General features: G+C 40.0%; 1 protein-coding gene and 1 long non-coding RNA gene across 2 annotated transcripts; one reads left to right on the forward strand and one right to left on the reverse strand.

Annotated features, from left to right (window-relative positions):
* Positions 1 to 1,685: 1,685 nt before the first annotated feature.
* On the reverse strand, positions 1,686 to 20,594 carry RGS18 (regulator of G protein signaling 18). Its single transcript, NM_001243893.1, is given in 5 exon segments — positions 1,686 to 3,115; positions 5,362 to 5,528; positions 18,559 to 18,620; positions 19,684 to 19,785; positions 20,257 to 20,594. Coding segments are annotated over 5 exon segments (708 nt in total). The 5' UTR covers positions 20,376 to 20,594; the 3' UTR covers positions 1,686 to 2,857.
* Positions 9,960 to 16,917, forward strand: LOC146398766 (uncharacterized). Its single transcript, XR_014817263.1, has 2 exons — positions 9,960 to 10,191; positions 11,690 to 16,917. It is a non-coding gene; the product is annotated as an uncharacterized LOC146398766 (long non-coding RNA).
* Positions 20,595 to 22,344: the final 1,750 nt, after the last annotated feature.

Consider the following 22,344-nt stretch of genomic DNA (forward strand, 5'->3'; position numbering starts at 1 on the left):
TTTTTTGATTGTGCCTGCAATATGAGGCAGCTCCCAGGCCATGGATTGAACCTGCACCACAGCCGTGACCCAAGCCATAGCCATGTCCACACCACATTCTTGACCTGCTGTGCCACCAGGAAACTCCATATCTGCCTCCTTTTCTTGTTTGGGCATCAACCAGGAGGTGCTTTGGAGAATATCAGGTCAATAAATCAATAAAATCCATAAATTTGAGGACAATAAAGTTAGAAATCAGAAATCCTGAGTCCCTAATCTTGAAAAAAATGTGAGGAGTAAGGATGCTTAAATATTAAATGAATTTCTAAGGATCAAACATCTGATTAGGGAGTCCAGGCATTGAGGCTTTTAGGCTTTCGTTATATTCCTCTAATTTCTTCAGCCAGTGTTCGGGACTGTCTGCAGATTTTTATTTGGTTTCTTTTCTTCTTTTGTTTTCTGTATTTGGCTACTTACCTCCCCTGTAGACCCAAACTCCTTGAAGTCAGAAATTAACTTTCTCAACAAGTCCTGATATGTTTTTAAAGGGTCTCATTGAATACTTTATAATTTAAACAAGGTATTGGATGCCTTCGGAAGAGTATTACAAATGAAAACATTACATACTGGCTCTTTGTGGTCCTAGAACAATGCTATTAAAATCAGCTCGTGATTTTTTCTGATGAGATCAGAAAGCCTGTATAAAGTCTTAACTGTGTATAAAGCAATCAAACTATTTGAAAAGAGACTGCTGCAAAAAAAGAAAATACAGATCAGCCAAAGGAAAAAAAAAATCACTTTCTTAGTTGATCTTTGAAATGCATGACACCTTGTTTTCATATTCACAACAATATCAGGAACTGATTTAGCAAGAAGATCGTGACAAAATACCTCAATTTGTATTTTCTACTCCAGTATCATTCTAAAAAAGAAAGACAAATACCATAGGATATCACTTTTATCTGGAATCTAATATATGGCACAAATGAACCTTTCCACAGAAACGAAAATCATGGACTTGGAGAATAGACTTGTGGTTGCCAAGGGGGCGGGGAAGGGAGTGGGATGGATGGGGAGCTTGTGGTTAATAGATGCAAACTCTTGCCTTTGGAATGGATTAGCAATGAGATCCTGCTGTGTACCACTGGGAACCATGTCTGGTCACTTATGATGGAGCCTGATGATGGGAGAAAAAGAATGTATACATGTATGTGTAACTGGGTCACCTTGCTGTACAGGAGAAAATTGACAGAACACTGGACAGCAGCTAAAATATAAAAAATAAAAATCATATTAAAAATGAAAACTAACAAGAAAAAAAAAAACTATTTGTCTATTTTAATGACAGGAAGAATAATCAGTAGTCAGTGAGAGTAGTTCCCGTTGCAGCTCAGTGGATTAAGCCCAACTAGTATCCATGAGGATACTGTTTCAATCTCCGACCTTGCCCAGTGGGTTAAGGATCCAGCATTGCTGTGAGCATGGCGTAAGTTCACAGATTCGGCTTGGATCTGGCGCTGCTATTGCCATGGTATAGGCTGCAGCTCCAGCTCCAATTCGATCGCTAGCCTGGGAACTTCCATATGCCACACATGCAGCCCTAAAGAGACCAAAAATAAATAAATAAATAAATAAATAAATAAATAAATAAATAAAAATCAGTGAGAGCATTTAGTGACCAAGTAAACATTAACTGTACAAATGAAGAAATTAAAAATATTTATTACGATAGGGGATCTACAGTTTTATGTTTTACATTTCAACTAAAGTAACATTTGCTGAAGCCAAATGTATGGCATCTTTCAATACAGACATTTACCAGCCATGCAACATACATCTAATAATAAAGAGTTCCCTAAAAGCAGAGATATATACTTGTTAGTAGAGACATGTATCTTATTTGAATAACATAGTATTAAGTGATCCAGTGAGATCAGTGGAGGAGCAACTTTCTGAATTTGAGCCGATGGGGCAGGTGCCTGAGTCTCCACGGCACTGCTTCTTTATTTCCTCTCATTCCAAACAAGAAGGCTCGTTACTCCGGGAATAAACCTGCTCTGGTCATCATTCAAAGGACTGACTGCCCACTCGTTTAGCTGCAAGTTCTCCCCCCAGATGGGAAGATGCTCCAGTCAGTCTCCCAACCTGGAGCTAATGCATCATCTGGTTATGTCTCTGTGACCGGCAGAGGAGGCCCCCTGGAGCTGGGTAAGTCCATGGTCACTTCGGAAGGAGCCCAAATGTGGAGCCCATTCTGTCATCAACCCAGGTTCTGCCTGGGCTGGAAGTTCTGTAGAGCTGAACGTATCCCAGATGCTCCTTTGGCTAGCTGTATCCCTAGAAGTGAGAGCTTACTCTTCTCGAGCCCAGGTTAGCAATCCAAGAACCAGTGCCTGTCCCCTCCCATTGTAGGAACTGGGTCACTTCCACATGCTCTATAACTGAGCCAGAAAGAAGCGTCAGCCTTATAGAAAATGTCCGAATATACATATATCTGTGCATTCTATGGCTTACATCTAGAAAAAAACAAAAAAAACCCCAAACTCGCGGTTTGACCAAACTGTTGACAATTTTGCAAAATCTTAACTTTTAACTTTACAATTTTATACAACATTGTTATTCCTTCTTTCCTGCCTTTCCATTAAGCAATGTGTTTTTCTGACTATGAATGAAATGAAATCAGATGGAAGCTTTTACAGACTCTATTAGCAGATACAGTGTATCTTATTAGAACACACATTTTGGTTTACATTTTTAAAATCATCTCAAATGACGTACTTTAAAAGCTGTCCCTGTCCCTATTTATTAACATAAACACGCTGTATCTTAGGAGCAGATGTGCAGGCTTGCCCAGCAAAACACACAGACCTAATTCTCTTTATAACCAAATGGCAACATCTGACTTTACATCCTGGAATTCATTGTAAGTAAAGGAACGTGATCGCCTTCTCAGATTTGTTCGTCTCCGAGGTCTTCCTTCTATCAAGTCTAAATAGATGTCGGATTTCAGAAAACGTGTGTAACTGTCTTGTTCCATGAGCTGATACACTCTGCTCTGCGCAGCATCAAAGCTGTGGAGGGTAGGCTGCGTGATGCTCTTGGCGAGGATTTCTTTGGTGTGAAAATCAAGGTTAACCTGAGTAATGACAACAGAAAATAAGAACACCATAATTATGGTCAATCGACTTAAGGAAACACCTTGGAGAAAGAAAAGTACTGGACCGGCTCCGTGCTGGAGGGGGCGTGTTTGGTGCTTTTCCCGGGAAAAGCACCAAACATGGAATCCAGTGATTTACTCCGGGCTCGGCATGGCATCTGGCTCTTCTCTCAAAATGCTCCTGATCTTACTCAAGCTCTGCTAATTTAGAATAAGGTGAGGGATGCTAAGTACCCTAGAGTTCATTAGATTCAACTCATTTTCAAAGTGGAAACTAAACCTGGTAGAAGTTAAATTATATTGTGTGAGGGCAGACAGTGTGCTTGGGACATCTTTGGGATTTCAATGTAAGGCTTTGGTTTATCTGGTTTTTTTGTTGTTGCTGTTGTCATTCTTTGTTTTTTGCCACTCCTGCGGAAGTTCCGTGACCAGGGATCAAATCTTCGCCACACCAGTGACCTGAGACACAGTGTGATGCCAGATCCTTAACCCACTGAGCCACCAGGGAATGCCTAAAATCCTTTCATGCTTTTATCAAAGCACTGATGATATATTTGGTTTTGATAGCGGTAAGTTTTCTGTTTTCAGGTAAATTTCTTCCTTTGCCCTAATGGAAATACCACATACCCAGCTGCCTTTGTTTACCCATGTGCAAGGCAAGCCTTGGGGAGGACAAAATGATACCTTCAAATACAAAACAGATTGAAACATACTGAAACAAGGAAAATAACTGTCATTTCATATGGAAAGATATTTATAGAGATAATAGGACCTCGTAGACAACAGCAGTTTATAGTCAAACAGAACTCTTAACAGTGGCATACTACCAGTTCTATACTTCAATGAAAAGACTATTTATGGAACACATCATAAAAATATAGAGCCTCTCTTTCATTCATGTTCAAAGATAGTCAAGAAAATTTGCTAGTTTTGTCGCCATTTGAGCAATTATTTCACAAAATTACTTCATACTCAACGTGCAGTCGAAGAAAATAATTATTTTTTCACTTGAACCATTGCTCGATTAGGTTCATCTCATCTTTCTATTGTGAAATTTTCTTTTAGTCTGTCTTAAGGGGCAGGGGTAGTGATTCCAGGGCAAACAGAACTTTGCACAGGCAGGTGAACTAACATTAAGATGGTCTGTACTACAGGTTTCTTGGTTTCCCTTCATCACATGTAAACAGTTTTCGGTTCTATAAGAGATGGCTTATGCTAAGGTGATTAAGATGATGAATGAATGAATCTAAATGTTGCAGTGAGTTGTATCTGCTCTTAGTCTAGGCTAAAAATACCCTGAGAAGTGACTTCAGTTATACCTTTCCTTTCATGGCAGTATCTTAGGATGCATATGCTATCTGTGTTTCGAAGTCTGTATTCAGGCCTCCCGCCTCAGAGATACTGCATGTTCCTTTCCAGACCACCGCAGAAAATGCGATGTCACAATAAAATGAGTCACACATACACAAAAATGGTTTTTTTGTTTCCCAGCACATTTAAGTTATTTTTAGAAGTTCCCATTGTGTCTCAGTGGGCTAAGAACTTGATGTTGTCTCTGTGAGAACGTGGCCTCGCCCAGTTGGTGAAGGATCTGGTGTGGCCGCAAGCTGCAGCATAGGTCACAGATGTGGCTCGGATCCTGCGTGACTGTGGCTGTGGCGTGGGCCTGCAGCTGCAGCTCAGATTCGACTCTCAGCCTGGGAACTTCCATGTGTCGCTGGTGTGGCTTTAAAAAAATAGTAAAAAAAAGCTGTGTTTTCACAATCGCCTATGAAGTGTGCAATATCATGATGACTAAAACCAATAGATATCCCTTAATTAAAAAATACTAACCATCGTCTGAGCCTTCAGAGGTAGTGACATCAAGGATTACTAATCACAGAACATCACAACAGATACAATAATAATGAAAAGGGGAGAAATACTGCAAGAATTACCAAAAGGTGTCACAGAGACAGAAGGGAACCAATGCTGCTGAAAAAAACGGCACCAATAGACTTGGTCAAGACAAGGCTGTCGCAAACCTTCAGTTTGTAAAAAGACATAACATCTGTGACGTGCAGTAAAGTGAAGGCAGTAAAACGAGGTCTGCTTGTAAACCATCCCCCCTTTTGGCTTCAGCACACCTCTGACCTTTGCGGTGGAACGTATGGCAGTACCAGTTTGATGGAGACACGCCCCTCAGAAACTTTCACACAGACGTAAAGGGTTCCATTCGTCTTTACCTCTTGTGGAGCATCGGTCTGTATAAACGTCTCATATATTGCTTTCGCTTTCCGAATTATTTGTTGAGGGTCCTTGCTTTTCTTGTAATCTTCACAGGCTATCCAAAATGCAATGTTCTCATCACTGAATTCGGTCTTAAGAAATCGGGTAAAAGTCTCCAGTCCATCTACCAAGAAAAGAGGTGATACATCTTGACTACACAGTGTTGATACTGAGGAAACACGCTCCTTGCTGTTGAAGCCTAACCGGGAATGTGAGCAGGGCAGCCGTCTTCCCTCTGAAGCTGAGTTTAGGGCCACACTTGCGGCATATGGATCCGAGGCTAGGGGTCTAATTGGAGCTACAGCTGCTGACTACACCCCAGCCATCGCAACGTGGGATCCGAGCTGCATCTACAACCCACACCACAGTTCACGGCAATGCCAGATCCTTAACCCACTAAGCGAGGCCAGGGATCGAACCTGCATCCTCATGGATACTAGTCAGGCTCATTACCACTGGCAGAGTTACAATGGGAATTTCCAAGAGATCATTTTATCATGAAGACTTCACCAATCTCTCAAGGATAGGTTGGGCGTCCCTCCCATATGACTTCCTAGTACCCCGGGTAACACTTAAAATACTCTGCAGCAGTGGCTTGCTCACTTTTGTTTCTCAGGCTACACTGAGATTCATGAGATGAGACCCTTGTCTAACTTGCCCCCCAAATCCCCAACATGAAGGAATCACTCAGTACTTACTTGCTCAAAGAAATGACCAATAATTGAATACATGAGAAAAAATATAAAATTTCATTCAAAATTCAGAAGCTCTAGGAAATGTTTTGTGTATTTGAAGAAGTATCAGTTTTATAATATTTGAAAAAGAAATTGTCAGAGCCTATAAGCATAAAGAGGCCATAAATAAACAAAAAAGCACGCAAAAAAAATCTTAGCCTGCTATAAATACGGACACCAATGAAATTAATAATACGGTAGTCCATTTAAGAAGTCAAAATCCTTATCTTAGCCTGATGCCATTAAACATTTAATAAATGTTCTAATTTCAAGCTTGTCAAGCAAAAATTTTATTGTGATTTGGCTTCTTTGAGCATGCAAAAAGAGAGAGCTGGCCACCCGTGACAGTGTTATTTTGGAATCTATATTATTAAGTTGGAAAGCAGCCTCTTGAGTTTCGCCAATGTAAGCCTTCTCCTAAGGCCCGCTAACAAGATGACATGCATTTTCACAACCTGCCAGGTTAGAGTCTGTGGGAAATGCCAGCCTATGTGGCTTCAGATGAACTGACAAGTTTTCCTGACGTGACACCGCTCCCTTTTGCATATCACTATGGGTTATTCAAGCATACTCCTAATTCTTTGGTCAGCTATTATATTAATAAGTTTGTTTTCATCCTGAATTCCCCACTCATTCATTTCCTAAAAGATAGTTACTAACTAGATCCCCGACACTGATCTATGTCCTGGGTATTCCAGCAGTACATGGAAGTCCTTGATTTGCTGTTTAATCTACAGAGTCCCATCTTAAATGGAAATATTAAAACGAAACTATAAAGAAGAGGAGGGCCAGGGTAGAGTAACAAGAACCGCATTTGCCCTCTGACCACGCAGAACTATAAAGTTGGACAAAAATATCAAGACAGTAGTTTTCACAGAGTGCAGTTGGCAGCAAGATCTGGAAACAACGTGAGAAGAGAAACATACAAAGTGAGCCCTAGGTTTGCTCTTGCTTTTTTCTTGACGGCACATATAGGACTGAAATGCATGCAAACAGAACAATACCTCACGGTTTGTGATCCCTAATATAATAAGGTCCATGTAGAATGAAGCAAGGAAAATGGGTCTCTATTAGTAGAATTATAGCAATAACTGAGAGGTTTTGCATTTATAACATATTTAGAGGTTTTGAGGGCTAAGTGCTATGTGTATGCATTACTACATTTAGTATTTACAGCAGATTTCTGGAATGTGTCCTATATTCATTTTTCTAGATGAGGAAACTGAGGTGCAGATAAGTACAGTCATCCCAGATTTCACTTTTCAAACAAACAATGAAATGAAGAGGTAACTCTTTCCCAAGAAGGTAGCACGTTGAGTTCCCTGGTGGCCTAGTTATCAAGGATTCAGCATTGTCACTGCTCTGGGATTTAATCCCTGGCCCTGGGAGGAAACTAAGAAATGAAGGCAGCTCTTTCTGTCACACCCTAACAGCCCTCCACAGTTGTCCATGCACCTGTGAATATGTCACCTCACATGGAGAAAACGCTTCGTTGATTAAGGAATTTGAGAGTGGGAAATTATCCTGGATTATCCAGGAAGATCCAATTTTAATCATAGTCCTTAAAAGCAGAAGAGGAAAGCAGAGGAGGGGGTCCAGGAGAGGAGGAGGACGCTTGGCGACCTTGAAAACGTCATGACCTTGAAGATGGTCACGAGCCAAAGAATGTCATGGTTTCCAGAAGGTGAGACTGGCCTTAATTTAGAGCCAGCAAGAGAAGGGAGACCTTGATCCAAAACTCAAAGGACTGAAATCTGCAAAAAAAACCCAAATGAGTAGGAAAGGGATTCTGCCCTAGACCTCCCAAAAAAGGTGACAGCCTTCTAACGCCCTGATTTTTTTCTATTGAGATCCATACTACACTTCTGATCTACAGAACTGTAAGATAATATATCCGGGTTATTTTAAGTGCTTAAAGTTTTCATAATTTGTTACAGCAGCAAGAGGAAACTAATACAATCCCAAATTATGTGATTTACATACCACCCTTTATTTCTTATGTATCTAGAACTTGTCTTCTTTGTCATGAAGCATCTTGGTTTTTTTTTTTTTAATGTTGAAAGCAACTTTTTGACTCTATTAGAGATCCAGGAACTTAACGTAAGAAATCAGTAGCCAAAAATGACATAACCTAGAGACATTCCCTAAGTGCCAGAATATGGAATCTCTCCAACCACTTCCTTGATGGAAGAGCCACGTGGGCCTCTTCTATCCCACTGCTCCTTCCCTTGGGGTTTTCCCTGGGGTGAAGGGAGATTCTGCCATTTCTTTTCCTTGGGTCATTGATCCTGAGCACCGGAGGGTGGTGACTAAATCTTAGTGAAGAAATGAGGACGGCAAGTAGAGATCAGTCTCAACAAGAATTGAAGAAGGCGTTGTTGGACTGACGTGCAACCCAGAGCTTGTCCAGAGTGCTTAGGTGCTGGTAAGATAACGCCTGGTCAAACACAGCTGTCCTAAGGAGGGCTTCATGCTAAGTGCTTCCTGAATAAGTCAACAAATTGTAGCTGCTGAGAGGAAGGAAGAATGATCAATGTGGGTGATATTGAACCACTCTTTTTCTTATTGCTCCAGCACAGTGAGTGTTTGATTTTCAAGATTTACTTCTCATGCTGAGTATGGTGCTTTGCTCAGAATGCAACAGGGAAATATAAATGGGTAATGATTCTTTGAAGCATTTTGATAGATGGAAGATTTGCCCCAAATACCTAAAAACGGATAAATTTCAGTGAAGTTAATGATCTGTCTCGGTTTTTATTAATTTTAAGCCAAAATAGCTCCCACAGTGAACAACAGGGAGTCAGACCCGTGTGGGGGGCGCCTGGCTTGTTAACCCGCCAGCACTCATGGGGATTGCTGTTCCTTAGTGGGTTCTGATTTGATTTTCCCTCCTAACTCTCCTTTCTCTCCATGTGGCTCAGCACCTGAAGTTGTAAAAGAGCAGTTTGAGTCATTACTATTGACCTAGATTGCATTCCTTTATTTTATTTTATTTTTTTCTTTTTACAGCCGCACCTGTGACATGTGGAAGTTCCCGGGATAGGGGTCGCATAGGAGCTGCAGCCGCTGGCCTGCACCACAGCCACAGCCACAGCCATGCTGGATCTGAGCCACATCTGAGACCTACACTGGAGCTTGTGGCAACATCAGATCCTTAACCCACTGAGTGAGGCCCCAGATTGAACCTGCATCCTCAGGTTCTTAACCTGCTGAGACACAATGGGAACCCTACAATCCTTTCATTTTTGAAAACGATATTCCAGCAGCATCCTCTCCAGACTTCAGGAAAATCGGAGCCCCAGGCTGATGACATTAGAAACTAGGCTGAATCAGCATCATTTAGCTACTGACTGACCACAGCTTGAAAACCTCGTCCCTTTCTATTAATGCGACTAGAATAATGATTTTTTTTTTTTTTTGCATAAATTCTGGTTTTACTTTTTGTCTTTTTCTTTTTTTTCTTTCTTTCTTTCCTCCTCCTTCTCCTTCTGTAATGATCCTGGAAGGAAAAAGAAGACTAAGGCAAAAGAGGCCTTTCCGTCCCTAATTCGAAATTGAAGTAGAATTTGAAAAGGGGGCTATGTTTAGGTGCCTAAAAGCAAAACCACAACAAAACAACCATCTGTTGGCCAGTTAGCTTGACCCAAACTTGAGGCAGTTACGTAGTCATGCCCCAGGCTCTGTCAAGAACTTTAAAAAAAAAATACTGAGAATCCCCCTCTGGTGCATTTTTAGTGTAAATAGAAAACCACTGCTTAGCACCCATGTTTCCTTCCTCTTTCAAACTTCTAAAATATTCACCCTTGTTGCTACCACACATCATCCACTTTTTACTGGACTGAATTCTAAATAGGTACATGCATGCTCTTCACTTATCACCTAATAACTGTCTTCAGAACGGATAGATTTTGGGGGGTATTTTTTAATAGAATTCTGAAATTGCTTATGGGTTTGGGAGCTGCTCTGAAGTAGATTTCTGAGGAGCATTCTTTAACTAGACAGTAGGAAGCCACTGGAAGAGAGACAGCAGAATGACTGTGAGACCATTTTCAGGTAAGTTTAATTAAAACCCAAAAGTAGTCACAAGGAAACGGGCTCTCTGCTGATATGAAAAAGCCCGTCCCTGGATGGAAGGGCTCTGGGTTCATGACGTAGGTCTTGCCTCTTCCCCTCCCACAATGAGAGATGTTTAGCTTGTTCTTACTTGTTCCTCTGTTACTGTTTAGATGGAAATTAAAGCAGAGCCAGCAGAGGAAATGCCTGCTTTCTCACAACAGAACAGTCTGTTCCAGGTCAGGTCTAAACTGGAAAGAGGCAAAGAAGAATATGTTTTGTTGGGTTTGTGAATTAAGTTCCTTTGACCCCAGTGAAGGGAAATGCTTTTTCCATTTCATTTTATTCTCTCCATATGTCATATATAAACATGGACTGACCCGTTTTTTTGACCAAATTATTCCTAAAGCAAGTTGATAAATTGTTATGACAATTTCTAGGAGGATATGACCATGACTTATCTTGTAAATAAATCTTAATTATAATAAGCGTCTTTGAATTGACACCTAAAGAGGATCATCACATGCCAGGCAACTGAAATTGTTATGCATTAAAAATAATTTCTTGGGACTTCCCATCGTGGCTCAGTGGTCAGCGAATCCAACTAGGAACCATGAGGTGGCAGGTTCCATCCCTGGCCTTGCTCAGTGGGTTAAGGATCCGGCGTTGCTGTGAGCTGTGGTGTAGGTCGCAGACACAGCTCAGATCCCGAGCTGCTGTGGCTCCGGCGTAGGTTAGAGGCTATGGCTCTGAGAGACCCCTAGCCTGGGAACCTCCATGTGCTGTGGGGGTGGCCCTAGAAAAGGCAAAAAGACAAAAATAAATAAATAAATTAAAAAATATTTCCTTTGTCTTTTAGCTATTAAAACACCTAGTATGGGAGTTCCCGTCATGGTGCAGTGGTTAACGAATCCGACTAGGAACCATGAGGTTGCGGGTTCGGTCCCTGCCCTTGCTCAGTGGGTTAACGATCCGGCGTTGCCGTGAGCTGTGGTGTAGGTTGCAGACGCGGCTCGGATCCCGCGTTGCTGTGGCTCTGACGTAGGCTGGTGGCTACAGTTCCGATTCGACCCCTAGCCTGGGAACCTCCATATGCCGCGGAAGCGGCCCAAGAAATAGCAACAACAACAACAAAAAGACAAAAGACCAAACAAACAAACAAACAAACAAAACACCTAGTATGAACCTGAGGACTATATCATATGCTGAAAATGCGATACAATAGTTAGACATTTTGAGTGTTTGTTAAGGTCTTGACACATGGCCAGATGCCTTTTGGGTGGCTGTTTCATTTAATTTTCACATGAATTTTAAGGAATAAGTCCTATTCTACCATTTATACAGATGAAGAAGCTGAGATTCAGAGAGTTAAGCTGCCCTGACTCTTACACGTGGTAAAAGATAGCACAGGGGTTTGAGTCCAGGTTATTTTTTTTACAATTATAGAACCTTTACCACTAAGCTGCTGTAAAACAACCATCTTTACTCTTGAATACAGAGAGCAATGGGCAAGACTGACATGTATGCAGATACAAAGGACATAGGAGGGACAGGTGCAGGGGTGACTAATTCCGTTTGGAGCAGCACAGAAAAATCAGCTCAAGATTCCCATGCGAGTCTTCCAGAAAATAACATCAAAGGCTGCTTCCCATCCTTGGCTAACTCACAAAGCCGAAAACATGAGTGAGTGTTGACTCTGTACCAGCCATCGTGCTTTGGAATATCACACAAAAAGCCCTTTGTCACTATGCTTCGTTGTGAGCCTAATACAGCCATTCGAAAGGAAGTTACAGCTTTAATGTCAGGAGAAGCGCTATGTGCTGCAAGCGCTCCTGGCGAGTTCATCCAAGTGAGTGGAGTTTGTTGGCATAATGGGAATAAAAAAGGAATGAGACACTGATTCAAGAAACAATGATGAATGAGAAGGTACATCATTTATTTAAAAGTTTAGGTAAATGATTCTTTAAAAAATGATATGCCGTGCTGTGCAGGATTATCCCAGCCCTTTAGTGACCTCCTGTTTCTCTTCCTGGGGGCAGCTGCCTTAAGTCGGGTCACCGTGGAGCCCTTTCTCACGCAGAGGCAGCAACTTACTCAACACTCCTTTAGCAGGAAACAGTGGTGAAAGCAGCTGCCAAAGCGCTTGATGGAACCTGGGATTAGAATTCACACTGGAAGAAGCTGGCTCTGTGTGTCATACAAATATGAAATGCTTGTAATTGCATGTTTCTAAATTGAAACTCTGGCATCTGTTGGAGTATTTTTCCGATGCCAAGAAACGAAATGAAACAAAAAGTCAAGAAACTCTGAAGTTGGAAAGCCGAGTACAGTGTAATATCCTAAGGGCTCGGTTGCATGGCTTCTCCTTTGATGTTTGACGTCTGACCTGACACAGGATGTTGCGGTTCCTTTGGCAATCATGATTTATTTGTGGGGTCCATGTATAATTTGGACTGGATTTTTACTTATTTTTATTCTTGCAATAAATCGAGTGATAGGGTGTTTGTTGAGGGTCAGCTGGGTTCAGATATTTAGCTTGGCAGAACCCTAGAGTCCTCATCTGGCAGAAAATTGGTAACTGAAAATTGGGAAGGGCAACTTGAAAAGCCACAAGGTGAAAAGTTTAAGGAGAAGTGCTCATTTCCTTCCCCAAAAAAGAAGTACGTGTTTCCTGGCAGCCTTTACTCAAAGTCAGTAAGAAGTATCTTCCTAGGTATGATCAGTTCATATTGTTAAATCAAGGGGGTGAGATGGCTTAAATAGATGGCTTTATCTTACCTATTATGAATTATTCTCAAAATTGAGCTTGGTATAACTACAACTTAGGGTGCATAAAGTCCAAACAGATCGTCGTTAATAAAAGGGCTAAAACTATTGGCATTGTTTGTGATGACTGCAGAAAAAGGATGCAGAGGAAAATTCAGAGTTGTGCAGGCATTGGCCGACCTTCTTATTGACAGAGGCTCCCTTCTGGGGAAATAACATTCTCTCTCAATCCTTCAGTTACCAACTCTGAGATGGTTACAAAAACTTTCTTCATTTCTTTTTTTGTCTTTTTTGGGCCGCACCCTTGGCATATGGAAGTTCCCAGGTTAGGGGTTGAATCAGAGCTGAAGCTGCCAGCCTATACCCCAGCTACAGCAACGTGTCTGTGACTTGGGTCACAGCTCATGGCAACGCCAGATCCTTAACTCACTGAGCGAGGCCAGGGTAGGAACCCACATCCTCATGGATACAAATCGGGTTCTTTACCACTGCGCCACCGTGGGAACTCCAGGAAATCTCTTTCTATAATCAGTCGCTCTTCCGTCTTCTAGGTGTGTGCCTCTTACACCCTGCAAAACTTCGAATAAAGTTTACCAGCAACTGCATGCGTTCAAATTCTAACCCTCTATTTTCTCCGCATCTTTAACTTCCACCTCCCTTTCTGATCTATAAAAGGCATCATTATCGTCCTGTGCATATGGAATAACATCTAAGGATCTTTGCCTTATCCTTCTTCTTCATCTCCTATTTTTTTCATCGCCTCACTGTAAAACTTAGATCCACATTCAGTCCGTCACCACGTCCATTCATTTTCTTTCCAAATTGGCCCTTCCCTGGAGGGTAGCTTTTATATTTGTAACAGCTTTGTAGGTCGTCCCCACTCTGTGCAGAGAATTCTGCCTTTCCACCCGTCAGAGTTAGCTTTCCAACACACGCTTCCAAGTCTGTCCCTATCTTAATTTTCCAGTGTGTCTCTTCACTTCTCTTTGCGTCGGTGAAAGGGGCCTCCTTGTTTTCCTAAGTTACCCCCAAATGGCTTATTTCTCTAGCACTTTTCCTGCCTTTTTTCCGACTCAGGAATAGCCTTTGCCTCTGACTGGTGGAATTTTGCACACATCTACATAATCTCATTTAATTATTTTCTAAAGCCTACGTGACACATTGCAAGGTCTATAGGCATTTTTTTAAACTACTTGGTCAACTGGTTTCTAGAGTCTGTATTATTCCGCAGCACTGTTTTACTTCCAAAGCTGTCTTACACGGAACCATATACATATATGTATACAAACACGTGTGTGAGTATAATATACATACAGTATTTGATTGGAATGAATTGATTTGCTAAGTTCACACTGCTGACCTTTATTTTTGTAGAGTCAGTCACTAGGAGGACTGATGACTAACTTTGAAATTGATGATTACAAGTGACAAATATAGTCTGCTACTGGTTTTGTTTTGTTTTGTTTTGTTGCCACACCCAAGGCATGGAAATTCCCAGGCCTGGGAATGAAGCTGCACCACAGCCACTGCAGTGACTACAGCGGATCCTTAACCTGTTACACCACAAGAGAATTCCTTGTACCTTTTTTGTTTATTTTTTGGTTTTTTGTTTTTTTTGCTTTTTGCTTTTTAGGGCCGCACCCAAGGCATATGGACGTTCCCAGGCTAGGGGTTGAATCGGCGATGCAGCGGCCAGCCTACACCACAGCCACAGCAACTCAGGACCAGCCACGTCTGTGACCTACATCACAGCTTGTGGCAGTGCCGGGTCCTTGACCCACTGAGTGAGGCCAGGGATAGAACCTGCATCGTCATGGAGACTAGTTGGATTCGTTTCCACTGCACCATTAACGGGAACTCCCCTGGTTTTTGATTTATTCTTTTTGTTTTGATTAAACAACATTTAGACATTATTGATATATATATATACACACACAGTTTTAAAGTATAGATTTTGATTCATTTTGCAATTTCAGACAAATTTGTCAACAAACAGGGAAGGCAAGAAACAAGTGTCCTAATAGCTGCATAGAAACAGATGAGCAACGGGAATTATAATTATTGGTGGACTGCACGGCTAAATTTACCACATAACATGTTTGAGTTCATTTTTAAAAATATTCAATTTTAGAATAGGTTTAGATAGACAGAAATGCTATAAAGATAGTACAGAGCTTCCACCAGTCCCACCTCCAGGGCCCTCCTATAATCACATCTTACAGTGGGGAGGTACATATGTTATAATTAATAAATGAATACTGATACATTATCACTAACTACAGTCCCTACTTTGATTATATTTCCTTGGCTTTTATCTTCTGTGCTTTTTTTTTTTTTTCACTTTAAAAGAGTGAAGCTACATTTTAGGAATGAAAAGTTAATGTGATAGTGGAGTTAACGAAACACTGCCTGGATTCTTTGGTTTCAGTGGAACACAGCAAAAACCTTGTTCTTTTTGTTTGTCTCATCTGTCTGTTATCTGTCACTCTAAGCCACCCTTTCTTTTGCAAATTATGTTTTTCAATGAAGAATTGCTTTCTCTTTAGTTCACTAAAGAAATCGCAGTGCTTAATGCCCATGCCTATGTTGGCTTTCTGCTTGGACGATTTCTTTCTCTCTGTCCCGCCAGTGAATTTTTATTAATCCCCTCAAATCTAGCGTAAGAACCGTCTACTCTAAGGCTCCATTCCTAAAGATGCTGGTAATTATTCTACGGTGGTTTTAGTATCAGCCATTTGTGGCAAATACTCAAATTTCTGTGGGATTTTGTTGGGCTTATCATTTAATTGCCCATTTGACTAAATTTCATACAGTTTTAACTTCCTTTATATAGAGAGGGCACACAGAGAAACTTACACATGTAACGAAAAGAAAATTCTGTAAAATCTGATAGACCAAGGTCTTGAAGTGTGTGTGCGTGCACGAGGTGAGGATAAGACCGTTCCCTTTTTTTTTTTCTTTTTGTTCTAGAGTCAAGTCAATAGAAATCAGCTACATTTAACCATTGCAGCCCTGAGATACTTTTAGGTGATTATTTTAAGCTTCGTAATTTAATATTACAGTAAGATGTAAACTTTAGAATAATTGGCCTTGGGGATTGATTAAAAGAATGCGATCAACACAATTTTTGTGACTCCGGCATAATTTAAGTAGCACTCGATCATGAGCGATGACAATAATATCCAAGTGGGTCAGTGCTGGTTTTTGTTGTTCACATCATCCCCTCTTGGTTCAAATTGCGGCTACGTCACAGATCTTTAATCTGGCCACCAGGAGAGAGCAAAGAGAGCAGCAGATTCCGCTTTTTCCCATTTGGTTTTGACTACTTTTAAAGCAACATGGTTTTAGATGGCCAAGGGAGGATTTTTTGTAGGACTAATTAATCTTGCTAAATCTTTGTCCTCTCTGAATGAGACATGAGCATCTGATGAAATTATTGTACACCAATTGATTAGGTTAAAGAAAAACATCCAGCATACATATTTACTTCTATGGTATTTTAACCCTGTAAGCAATGTTTGTACAGCTGGGAGTAGGCGGGAAAACAGAAAAGGAGTATTAAATTGATTGTTGATAATTGTTTTTCCTATAGCAGAAACTATGCACATTTGTGTTCAATCTAACAGTTATTAGTTTCTTATTCATTATCTCATTTAAGCCTGACAGAAATTCATTTCTCTTGGAACTCAAGACGTGGCTCTCTCCATTTACAGCTGAGGAAGTTCTATGTGAAAGTGATTAGGAAGCCTAACTATAAGATTATATAACCATTGTGTTGCAGAAAAGAACCAGAACTCAAATGTCCAAAGGGACGCAGGACTAACTTTTTCCTATCAAGGAATTTGGTTATGTTATTCCAGCATTTGATATTTGCCATGTGATATGCCGGGTTTGGGAATCCACAGATTTGATGACATATTTCCTTTCCTTATAATAAACAGTCAAATTGGAAAAAAAAAATGAATTTCACTCTTTTCTCCCTTGCTCTGAACAGTGAAGAGACTAAAGGGCTGAGTTGTGCCCAAAGACTGGCAATAAGAGGAGATTAAAACAGAAGGAATTTGATGGGGGGCATGAATTATGGAGGAAAATTTTACACAGGTGGTTGTAATTAAATTCCTGACCCAAGACAGTGGCGGTGGCGAGAATGAGAATGGGGGCAGGTGTGACATACATTTGGCAAGAATTTTAACAAAAGTCAAGAGATAACTGGCTCTTGGAAATGAAGGAAAGTGAATAGTTGAGGAAGCTGTTTATATTCTTCTCCAAAAACAGGGAGAGCGCGGGTATGACGACAACATGAGGATGGAATAATATTACATTCTTTTCAGTATAAACTTCCTTTCTTACTATACCCTCCACGTTCGTTGATTGCATCCTTGACTACGTTTAAGCCTTGATTACTCTATTTTTCTTTCTCTGAGTCAGTATTACAATTCAGAGGCAGACTCTATTTTTCAATGGGAGAGGGAGCATCTTCAGAGACAGTCTGCCGAAATAGGATTCTTCTGTCAGTAACGTCAGGGGAACCTGACTTGGTCACCAAAACCTTCTAGAGGGATGGACAGTTAGGAAGAAGAGACAGGACGTTTAGACATAAGAAAAGTTGGTTGCATCCGAAGATGCACAGTACTTGAGACTGAATTACAAGTACTGCACTCCCAGCTGGCCCAGCAGCAACTGGTGCCCCTGCTTCCAGGACGAAGAACCACTAGCAATGCTGTAAATGGTAGTCACCGAGGGCCAGCGCAAAGGAACAGCAAAACAGGGAGACGCGGATAAGAGCTGTGGACTAGAGGAAGCATGTGGCTGTGTGGTAGGGATCAAGTGTTGCTTCTTAAGCAGACCCTGCCTGGTTTAGTGTGGACAATGAACCTGGGGTTGCTTAGCCCCCTGGCCCACTCAGTTCGCCCTGTCGGTTTTGCTCTCTGGAAGAAATCATGGACTGAATTAAAGAATGAAAACAAAACAACCCAAACTTACTCAGCTGCTGCCTTTCGAAAAGCTGACTCTAAAGAGTAGCAGTCCAGGAAGCCTGCCCTCTAACCCATGCTTAACTAACGTGTTAGACAAACAGGAACTCAGTATTTATCCTCACCTCCCGTCTCACCGACAGACACCACCTTATGCGCCCACCTGACTCTCAATGCCTCTGTAAAATTCAGATGGTTGAGATGAAGAGTGAAGCATTTATAAAATTAAAACTATATATGCCCATGAGGGTTTCCTAAAGGGCCATCAAAAAGACGGCTTTAGATGTTTGGTCCCTTGACAATAAAAATAACATGGATGATATGGGATTTCACACAGCCAAGGGTCTCATTTACAAATTATAAACCCTGAAAATTTGAAACTGTGAACCCAGCACAAAGAAATAGTCCATCCACAGTAAGTAATCCGTAGTAAAATATGAACACGAAAAAGTACGTTTCGTCGGTTGGCGATTGTGTGGTTATTTCTCTAGATCAGAAAGAAGCTCAGGTTGCTGGAAACTATTAGCCAGACTAAGATGTCATGATAGCCCTTGTTGTGTGTATTTACATACATATTTCATATAATTTTCGAGTAAGGAATAATATGTTTGGGCAAAGTCACACTAACCTTTCTGGGAAAGCAGTTTGTCAAATGATTCACCCCATATCATTGCTTCTTCAGGGGAGATTCTGTTCAAGAAACAAAATATTTTATAATGGAGTGTGCAAAAAGTTTGATTATGAGTCTGCTCTAACGTATGCTATGATACTGCTCTGTTCAGTCAGATTTCACAGGATTTCTCCTCTGATTATTATATGATGGAAATTATATTTACATTGGAAATTACAAAAACATTGGTCAACTTTCTTTTGGAGTTTACCTCTCAAACAATGTGTTAAGATTACATTAAATGTTTTCTCATGAGTATATGCATTACTTTATTTTTTAAGAAAAAAAGTAATCCTGTGTTAGGCTAAAGAAATTAGGTCAGTTATCTTTCTTAATTCAGCAGGTAAAAGAATCTAAACTATCTTTCAGCCAAACTTTTTTTAACTGCAATTTCCTTGAAACTCTTACCACAATATGCAGCAATTTTTTTTTTTTTAACAGCTGCAGGAAGTTTGACTAATGAAGTTTTAAAAGGGTAAGAAAGATAAAACATTTTAAATAAAACAGCTACTATAGAAATGTTGACAATTTAGAGCGTTGAATATGTTGGTCGTGGATCTTTTTATTGGTCATATTTCACATTTGGAAGAATTTGTATTTTACTAGTATATAAGCTTATTCCATTTTCTGTTTGAACTAAAGCAGAGGCTAAAAATTACAAAACATCCGTTTTTTTGTGTGTGTATGTGAGTGCTTTACTTGATATTATACATAGGGCATTTTTTTCCAAACTACTGAAGAAAAGACATGAATAGCACTTCTCAATGACAATATTTGAAAACTCTTAAATTAATGAGTATTTCATCAGTTTATAAGGAGGAAAATATATCATTTAAAATTGACAGGTATATAACTTTAAAAGTACATCTTTAAATTTTTATGAGATTATTTAATTCAAGCTATTAAAGTGGTTTAATTTTATGGAATATTTCTAGTTTTTTTTTTTTTTGAAACGAGATCTTTAACCTTCCTTATATTACTGTGTAATTTCCAATAAAACAGAAATCCGTAATTTCCTCTTTTTTAAACCCTTAATGATAGAATCAGCAAAAATCTCCCCCCGAATAATTAAAATGTATTCACCTTGTTTTTTTGGCCAGGTGTTCAGAACTACTGGAGGGAGTATCATCGTGAAACTCAGGTTTCTGCAGGAGAAGACTTAGCCTGTTTCTTTTTTCCTTATCTCTGTAAGGAAAAGGCATTCTCTTCAGGACAGTTTGTATGACAATTAGATCTGGCTTCTGACAGTCAAACAGGTTTGGGATTGGCTGTCACCTGCTCATCCTTTCTCAGCTGTACCCTCCACCCCTCCCCGCCATCCTAACACACTCACAGTGGTTTTCTTAAGAATTTCATTTAAATACTCTGTTTGTGGGGGACTTAAGATAGCATATGTGAAATATTATTTTTTCCTTAGTGACTATACAGTATTTTAGATTATATTTCAATAAATTTTACCCCTAGTTCTTCTGTGTGGCTAAAATCCTTGCACTTAAAAAAAAAGCACTTTAGATTTACACTCCTAACAAACAGACTTTTTTTCAGTTATGACAGTACACTCATCTGTTTTCAGCCAGATATCTGAAAAACAAGTGCAACAATATCCATCATGTTTTTAAAGGTATAAGGCTGATTTTAAAAAGTATGATTTTTTACCTGATTCTGGCTTCTTTGCTTGTTTCTTCTTTTCCTGAACCATGAATTAACTTGAAAAAAGTTTTTTCTTTTGGTTCGCACATATTTAATTGAGAAAAGAAAACCAGGGGTGTATCCATCTTCTCTCTCTAAAGTGAAGAGTTGTCTAATTTATTACATCTTCCACTTGTTAATGCTACTCCATGATTATACATGGTGGAGGTAAAAAGGTTTCTTAACTCTGTCAGTAATACTTAAAAAAAAAAAAAAAAAAAAAAACCAGAGCTGTGTTTCTGTCTCCGCAAAAACAGAGAACTGAGGAACTAAAGTATAGTTCAGTCCTGAGTTGCTTAGGGAAATGATACTACAAATTTGCAAAACGACTCTTGGTCTCTGAGATAAAGACAGCATGACCACAGTGCAACTTCTCTTTCTAGTTTGTGCAACTAGAATGATGCTTTAATAGACCCAAATGACACTGTCATTTCCCACAGGAACTTTTTGAAAAAGGTCTTTAACGTGCGTAGCGTGTGTTAAAATGCGCTGCGGCACAGTGCTACAGTAATCATTAGGAGGTAATTTGCCTTGTTCTTAAAAAAGTGTTTTTACTTATTAAACTACCTTGAATTAGGTAAATTACATTTAATGGACATAACGCTATGTAATGTTGATCACATTTGCCTATTGTGTCCAAATGAGAGAGATCATAGAGTCTCATCATCCATAGGGAGAGTGAGAAGCATTTAATTCAGTAATTTTCAAGTGGGGAGCTCCCATTGTGGCTCAGCAGGTTATGAACCTGACTAGCACCCATGAGGATGCGGGTTCAATCCCTGGCCTCACTCACTGGGTTAAGAATCCGGCATTGCCTTGAGCTGTGGTGTAGGTCACAGAGGTAGCTTGGACGCTATGCCTATTCTGTGGTGTAGGCCCAGCAGCTGCAGCTCGGATTTGACCCCCGGCCTGGGAACTTCCAGATGCCACCGGTGTGGCCCTAAAAAGCAATAATAATAATAATAATAATAGTAATAGTGAAGTACAGGTTATAAGTGATTTTAGACATTTATAAAATGTTTACCAGTCCAAAATGGGGAAAAAGGAAAATATGTTTTTTCTTACACTTTTTTTTACTATGAGGACTGACATTTTGAATTTGCCCTTTTGCCTTTTTTATTGTTAAAATGTTTTTAATGAAATATTTTAATTAGAGGTGGCAGTTTCTATGTTTATTTTATGTTCTTATTAAAAAAGAATTGGCAACTCCAAGCTGTTGAGCCTCCACTTTTACAATTTCATGAAGCCCAAATAGCTAAGACATGCTGACCTCGGTGCCAGAACCAAGCCAGAGATGAGAGATATTGAGTGATTTGTTCTTAGAAAGTCTCAGAGGTCACTAGGATAGAATATCTGGAATTCTCAGAGCCTTTGATCACCAGTAGCATAGTGCATTATTGACTCTTTTCAAGTCTTTGATCTCTAGCAGTGAATGCATTAATTCCTCTAAAATTGTCTATATTAAAAACAAGTTAAAAAATCTAAAAGAAAATTTATTTTCAATCTTTTTGAATGATTGATTTTAAGAAAACAGTTATTCTTAGGGATTTACAAGGATCCCTCTTAGGGATACAAGTTAGGAGCTCACAATATGTGCAGAATTCAAATTAAAGACTATATTAGAGAATTTAAAGACTATGTATTACATATATATGTGTAAATGTGTGTGTGCTTATGTGTATATATATATGTATACATGCCCTGACTTTATAACTTTTACTTTGAACATACTTCTTTTAAGTTCACCTTGGCTGAATTTTTTTTTTTGTCTTTTGTCCTTTTAGAGCCACACCCGCGGCATATGGAGGTTCCCAGGCTAGGGGTCTAATCGGAGCTGTAGCTGCCACCCTATGCCAGAGCCATAGCAATGCCAGATCGGAGCCGTGTCTGCAACCTACACCTCAGCTCATAGCAATGCCAGATCTTTAACCCACAGAGTGAGGTCAGAGATCGAACCCACAACCTCATGGTTCCTAGTCGAATTTGTTTCCACTGCACCATGACAGGAACTCCTTGGCTGAAAATTGACTATTAAAAATATTACGCATGAAGGCA

This window comes from Sus scrofa, chromosome 10, assembly GCF_054392235.1.
Source record: "Sus scrofa isolate SSC_HxYL_T2T_F1_AM1 chromosome 10, Sscrofa_HxYL_maternal_Yorkshire_Landrace_v2.0, whole genome shotgun sequence".
Classification (NCBI taxonomy): Eukaryota; Metazoa; Chordata; class Mammalia; order Artiodactyla; family Suidae; genus Sus; species Sus scrofa.